This window comes from Propithecus coquereli, unplaced genomic scaffold (assembly GCF_000956105.1).
Source record: "Propithecus coquereli isolate 6110/MARCELLA unplaced genomic scaffold, Pcoq_1.0 Scaffold105, whole genome shotgun sequence".
In the NCBI taxonomy this organism is placed as follows: domain Eukaryota; kingdom Metazoa; phylum Chordata; class Mammalia; order Primates; family Indriidae; genus Propithecus; species Propithecus coquereli.
The window spans coordinates 1,518,988-1,526,620 of record NW_012134414.1 but is presented as its reverse complement, the minus strand read 5'-3'; the positions used below and the strand labels follow the sequence as shown (position 1 = coordinate 1,526,620).

The following is a 7,633-nucleotide window of genomic DNA, read 5'->3' as shown; positions in this document are numbered from 1 at the left end:
TTTAATAAAAGGGAAATTCTGTGCTTGTTCCATAATAAACAGCATCTTTAATAGTTAATCTCTGTAGCCACTAGGTGGCAGTGTGACTGCACATTAGGAACTTGAACCACAGGGCTGTGCTTACTTAAAAACCAACCTATTTTTTTGCCTTGCCAACCAGATTGAGAAGTAAGCAGTTGCTCACACTATATATTAAGCTTTTCATGTATTCATGGAGCAAGTGTGAAGATAATAGAATTACATAAGAAAGATAATTAACCTTCAGGTCATGGCTCTAATTTGTAAAACTGTGACCAATGATTGGCTGTTTCTTTATAGCATATGATGAGTACATTCCTCAAAGACACTCATGGAATCAATTGAGTGCTTTTTTATGTTGGTATCTCAGAATATTTGTGTTCTAAGCCTGAGAGATATAAAACAAATAAAATTCATGGAGACTCTCCCCTCCTCCTCTGCCACCAGTCTCTTTTGTCCTACAACCTTAAATATTAAATGCCTAAAACCAAAAATTCTGACTTAACAGGGAAAAATAAGTGACCTGCTTTATTCTTTTTGTGCTAATCACTGCCTCCAAACTGTGTTAGTTGAAATGGTAGCATAGTGTAACATGTTATGTTACAATGATAAACAGTAATACCCGCCATCCATAAAGTCTAATTTAAAATCTCTTGCAGTTCCAGAATGCTAGTAAGGAGAACAGACAAGTGCTAGGAATATCTTAGAGAAAGGCATCTAAGATATTTCTTGTAAAATTGCAGAAATATTTGTTGGAGATTTAGGCCTTAAATTTACTCTCCTATACTATATCTCCAGTGTGAAGGGGCTTATTAGGAAGAACTGGATGCTGTAGTTCTGGCAACATAATTTCAGTCACAAACACTTTCAGACTTGTCCCTACTGGAGTTAGACAAATCCTTCAAAGTTCAGAAGGCAGTGAGGACCTAAGAAAGCTTGGGAAAACTAAGCTGGCTACAGTTAAGAAGCCATACTTTAGGATTAACTGTCTCTTAGCCTGGAAAGTGACCATCCAGAAGTATGTCAGATAATATCAGAGGTTAGAAAAGCAATACCATCAGTGCAGATGAGCTGCCTCTCTCCTTTACCATCTGTGGATGTCCCTCCTCAGCTCTGACAGCTGGCTCATGTACCCTTGTATGCTTGAGGCTAAAACAAACCATTTTAGGGTATGTGTATGCCTTCACACAATAAGCATTCAGTGTTGAGCATTCACCAAGCATGTGCTCACTATGTTAGAAAAATTATGCAAGACATATGTAGAAGATACTGTGTGAGATACTCGTTATGAGCTAATGAAGAATATCTATTAACATGTAAACATTAAAATTACATATAACAGAGGGACTTTCAGGTCCACCAAGATGTAATAGCCCCATTCTTCACAATGCTTTCCTCTTACAACTTAAACATCCTGGATATAACACAATAAATAAGCATAGGAATACTCTAGAAAATGGAATAAGAAAACATATTGTCTAAAGACATTGGGACTTGAGGAATGAAATGGCAGTAAGTTTCCTTATTGCCTCCCATATATCCCAGACAGAACACTTCAGAAATCTTCAACCTGGAAATACCAATAAGCACAAGGAAAACAAACTCCAAGAAAAGACTGTTCCCTCTAGCCAAAAGATTAGGAAAAGGAAAATATAACAACAGAAAACCTTTTTGACAATTCCCATCCTACTCCAGCCAAACACCAATGGCCTCCACACCACCCCCAGAAGTAGGCAGTGTATGCTCGTTCTTCCATCTGACATAAGTAGGTGACAACAATCCTGTTCCCCTTCTGTGGTAGTGTCAGAAATACTAAGCAAGCAGCTGGCCTCTGATTCCTACCAGGCAGAAGGAGATAGTACTCCAGTTGCTCTGCTAGGATATGTCGGTGTGCTTCAACTGGGAGATGAGCCTGTACGTCTACGTAGCATCAGTGTGACTTAACAAGCCAGTATGAAGCAGAACTAGTCAATACTAGGCTTCACCCCTACTCCTGTCATGGGGAGCTAAGTCTTCATCCATGGGGCTAGTTGGTATTCCATTTTCTCCCCTCCCCTCAGCTGGTGCCAGAGGGACACAACAGAGAACTGGGATTCAGCCTCCACCCTGCAGCAACAAAGTAGTGTGTGTCAGCCCTTTGCTTTCTCCTTTCTTGGAGTCAGGAGTGCCTGGCAAGGAGCTGGTCTTATACACCACTTAGAGGCAAAAAAAACAGTATGTATTGTTGCTCCACTTTTATGGGAAGGTTTCAGTGGGGCTAAAGGAGGGACTGATTTTCTATACCTCTTATCTACATTGAGGCAGTATGAGTCAGTGCCCACTTTTGCTGGGGTGCTGTTGGCAGAGCCCAGTGCAAAGGTGAATATACACGCCTCCTTGGCTCTTTCGTAACACCTCACCAGGGGGACTGACTGCTAAAAATAGGAAGATTAAATAGAACTCGGAATCTCATAATATCCAAAATATCTAGGCTACAGTAGAAAATACTCATCATACCAAGAACCAGGAAAATCACAACATGAAAGAGAAAAGACCAACAAATGATAGTATTGCAATGATTCAGATATTGGAATTATTTGAGAAAGATTTTAAAGCAACCATCACAAAAATGCTTCAATGAAATTGAACTCTCTTGAAACAAATGAAAACCTAAAAAATCTCAGTAAGAAATAAGTTATAGTAAAGAGTGGAAGTTATAGAACTAGAAAATACAGTAATCAAAATAAAAACTTAATGGATATTGTGCTTTTTAGGTAAAAACCCAAAGAAATCCATGCTAAGAAAGACATATAACTAAACTTCTGAAAACTAAAGACAAAGAAAAATCTTGAAAGCAGGCAGAGAGAAACATGACTTATGTGGGAACGCTAATTTAAATGACAGCAGATTTTTAATCTGAAACCATGGGGGCCAGAAGGAAGTGGCACATTATTCAGTTACTGAAAGAAAAGAACAGAAACATGAATCCTGTTTTTAGCAAAAATATTCTTCGGGAATAAAGGGAAATAAAGACAGTCTTAGACAAAGGAAAAGTATAAGAATTTGTTGCTAGCAAATTCCTATAGCCTACCCTTAAAGAATGGGGTAGGCTATAGGAATGGCTATGTTGTCTCTAAACATAAAAGAAATGATAATAGAAGCTGAAACTTCAGAAAAAACACCATCAGAATGAGTAAAGAGACAGATAAATAATAACAGTCTATCCTATTCATTAATTTAAATCATAGTTGATGGTTTAAGAATATTTGATGGTTGAAACAAAAATTATAACACCATCTCATGTGGAATTCAATGTATGTAGAGAAAACACAACAATATATTTTAAAAGTGGGGAGGATAAAGGGAATTAAATGAGAGTAAAGTTTCTCTCCTTCACTTGAAGAAAGATCAATACCAGTAGATGATGATTAATTATGTATGTGTATTTTAATACTTAGTGCAACCACTAAGAAAACTACATAGAGATAGATTTGAAAACACAATAAACTAGTCAAGATGGAATCCAAAAAATGTTCAAATGACCCACAAAAACGTAAGAAAAGAAAAACAGAAGAAACGAAATAGAAAACAATTAAATGGCAGACTTAAGCTCTGACATATCAATACTTACCTTAAATGGAAATGGTCTAAATATACCAATTAAAAGATAAAGACTGGCAGAGTAGATTTAAAAAACAAGCAAAATGTGATCCAAAACTATGCTGTTTACGAGAAACTCACTTCAAATTCAACAATGTAGGTAGCTCAAAAGTAAAAGCATTGTAAAAGATATACCATGCAAACATCAAAAAAAGTAGGAGTGGCTATATTAAGATAAAAAGGACTTAGAAAGAAAACTACTGGACACTAAGAGGAACATTACATAATGATATTAATAAAAGGATCAATCCACTGGGAAGAAATAAGAACCTAAATGTATTATGTACCAAGCAACAGAACATGAAAACACAGAAACCAGACCTGATAGAACTGAAAGGAGAAATAGAAAAATTTACCATTATAATTGATAACTTCAAACCCCAATCCCAATTTATAGAACTACTAAACGACATAAGCAAGAATGTAGAAGACTGTCAACCAACAGGATCTAATCAATATTTATAGAACACTCTACCAGATGACCACAGAGTACACAAGCTTTCAAGTGCCCACAGAACATATAATAAGATAGACCATATCCTGGGCCATAAAACAAACCTCAACAAATTTAAAAAGGTTGAAATCATACAAAGCATGTTCTCAGGTCCCAATGGAATCAAACGACATCAATAACAAAAAGATAAAAAGAAACCCCCAAACCCTTGGAAACTACACAATCCATGTCTAAATAATCCATGGAACAAAGAAGAGATCTCAAGGGAAACAAAAATACATTGAACTGAATTAATGTGAAAATATAATTTATCCAAATTCGTGGTACACAGCTGAAGCAGTGCTGAGAAGATTATAAAACTAAATACACACAATAAAAACGGGAAAAAGGTCAAATGGATAATCTAAGCACTCATGTCAAGATCCCAGAAAAGGAACCTAAATAGACCTAAAGATTTGAAATAATGGAGTTGGAAACAGAAAAACAATAGAAAATCCATGAAATAAAAAGCTGTGTTTTTTTTTTTTAAAGATCAATAAAATTGACAAACTTCTAACAAAACTGACAACATAAGAGAAAAGACAGAAATTACCACCATCTGAGGTAAAAAAAATAGTGAAATCACTATAAACCCTGCAGACACCAGAGAATTACGTTGAGTGAAAAAAGCCAATCCCAAAAGCTTATATGCTTTACATTTCCATTTCTATAACATTCTTGAAACAACAAAATTATAAAAATGGAAAACAGATTGGTGGTTCCAAGGTTGTAAGAAGGGAATGGGAGTGAGGGGAAGTTTCTGTGGCCATAAAAGGGCAAAATGAGGGATCCTCATGGTGATAGAACTGTTCAGCATCTTGCCTGTATCACTGTCAACATTCCGGTTATGATATTGTACCGTAGTTTTGCAAGATGTTATACCACTGGGAGAAATTTGGGAAAGGGTACATGGGATCTTTCTGTATTATTTCTTACACCTGTATGCAAATCTACAATGATCTCAAAATGAAAAGTTTATTTTAAAAAGTGCATATAAATAACTGTCAAGGCTATACTTAATAGGGATTTTTTTTAGGGTAGAGAGAATACTTTTGACTGTTGTGATAAGGAAGAACTTCCTTCAGGGAAGGAAGAACTTTATTAAAGACATAATACTGAACCTAGGCATTGTAGGCTAGGTGGGATGAGATGGGAGAAAAGACAGGGCATCCAGGCAGAATGGAAAACATGAGAACTCATATATAAGCTTCTTATGTAAGCTTTTGACCCTTTTCTTTGTTTAATTCACCTGAATATTTCCAAGAGTTTGTGATAAAAATATAAATATTGTTTGATTATAACTGTTGGTTTCATCTTAAAATATGGAGCTTTTTAGGTAGCAAAAGAAAAAGTGTTTTTTTCTTCAGCTTAATTCAATGCCACGGCTGCAGTAAATGTTTGGCAAATATTTGTTGATGATAATTGAAGTGTTAAAGAGAATTTAAATAAAAGTGACCTATTTTGCGTAAACTACAATAAGCACTTGGTAAACATCAAGATACTGTCAATAAAATCTATATAATAAACTTGATAGCCAGCAAGAGTTAGCTTGAGAACTTTAGATTTTTTAAAAAAGAAAATCTAATCATCCCACTGTATCATGTTATACATGAGAAAAATAGGACTGAAAAGTTAGGACTATCTGAACATATATAGCTTGTTCATATCTGAGCTGGATAATAAGAACTATGCCTACCTTATCTTCTATTATTTAAGAATCCAGGTCTTCTGAATTTCCCACTAGTTTCGTCAACTCTTACTGACTACTCTAAACTAGAGCCGGTTAAAATATATGAAGTATAAAAATATATAAAAATATTATATAAAATAATATAAAAATATTATATTAAAATATAAAATATGAAGGGAAGTATACAAAGGAAAAAAAAGATGTCAATTTTAGAAATGTTACTACTTTCAACTCTGTCAGCATAGTCCTGTATGTTACAATAACAAAGCTTATATTTCTTATTCTTCACTTGAAAACATGACCTCTTTTGTACAGAAAGAGACCTGGTTTCTTTTCACTGCATTCTCAGACCAATAGAACATTGATTATAAGTCTTTACAGCTTCTAAGAGGCTTAAAATAAAGGTGAGTGGTTAGTCTCTGAAATCTAGTAGTAAGTAATCCAGCCAACATTGAAGTCATGGTTTCAAAGCTTTATCATTCCAATAATTTGTATTAACCCAAACTCTGGTTTATCCCAAGAGACTTATCAAGAGACATATCAAGAGACTTAAAGAGAAATGTACTTTTGCTATAAATCTCTTCATATTGAAGCTAATTAATGGGTTTATATAAAAGCTTGGTTGTAAAAAGAAACACAGCAGCATGAGGGAAGAACATCAAAAATGGTATCTGAATATATGTCAAACAAAAAGTATTACTTTGCATTTCTCTTAATAGTTTCTTGCATACTAATTTTTAAGTTGATCACAGGTTATGCTTTCTGATTTATATAAAATTTTTACCCATCTTTTCCACAATTAGGTCATGTGAGTGACTCCCAAGTTATAATTTATAGTTTTAATCAAAATTTTATTTGCACACAGCCTCATTACTTCTATATTTAAGGTCTGATTTGCTTCAGACCTTAAGTCTTTAATAATTTGCATGATTTGATATATATCTCATGAAAGAACTTAAAGGTTCTCAATCCCACAGGCTTAGAAAATCAGAAGATACCTTCTCTGTTTCCTAGTGGCAAACTAAAATGCTTAAGACATTTTTCCAAATTATTAAGCTGCGGATATAAGGTAAATACTTGTCTCTCTCTTTCTAATTTACTTGAGTTAGAACTCAATTCCCTTTTTTTAGGAAAGTCAGTAAATCAGACATCAGAAACAAGAAAGATAAATGTTGAAAGGACCAGGTTTAAGAGTCGAGTTATTGTTTTCAGGCTGAAGATTTGTGATGCAAAATGGACATCCCTGGTCCCCTCCTCAGCTACAGGTAGAGCTGTTCTGACTGTGTTAATGAGAGACAGTTTCTGACATTTTGTGACTTTCTTATTTGCTTAGATTACAACGTCAAATCCATGCTAAAGATAATGAAATCAAGAACCTTAAAGAGCAACTTGCTATGAAAAGGTAAAAACTTAGCTTTTTCTTTGGGTGAGTGCACTATCTCTGAAATTCAATACGTTCTGGCAATAGTAGCCATGTAATTTATCATTCAAACTGGATTACTTTTGAGCCCAATATTGAGCAGTATTGATAGTAGTACTAGGACAGTAGGTGTACCCTGGAAGTGTCCTAGCCATATTGGGAGGTATGGTCACCTTAGCTTTGGCTCTGGAAAACAGCTGAGAGATTGTATCAACAAAGTTATGGTAATACAACAAACTACTGCCAGAGGCTAGAGCTTCAGAGTTCTTATTTCTTTCCCCTATCAATACTACTAAGTATGACTGCTTTATGAAACTGGGTGAGTGTTATTCTGATTCACCTATTTTTGCCTGTGGGTTATTTATTTATTTAT

At 34.9% G+C, this 7,633-nt stretch overlaps 1 protein-coding gene across 1 annotated transcript in view; it reads left to right on the top strand.

The window, feature by feature from the left end:
* Positions 1-7,633, top strand: part of DZIP3 (DAZ interacting zinc finger protein 3) — a 103,785-nt gene that overhangs the window by 68,878 nt on the left and 27,274 nt on the right. The window contains 2 exon segments of the mRNA XM_012645921.1: positions 6,644-6,648; positions 7,174-7,242. Of these exon segments, the coding sequence (XP_012501375.1) occupies positions 6,644-6,648; positions 7,174-7,242 (74 nt within the window).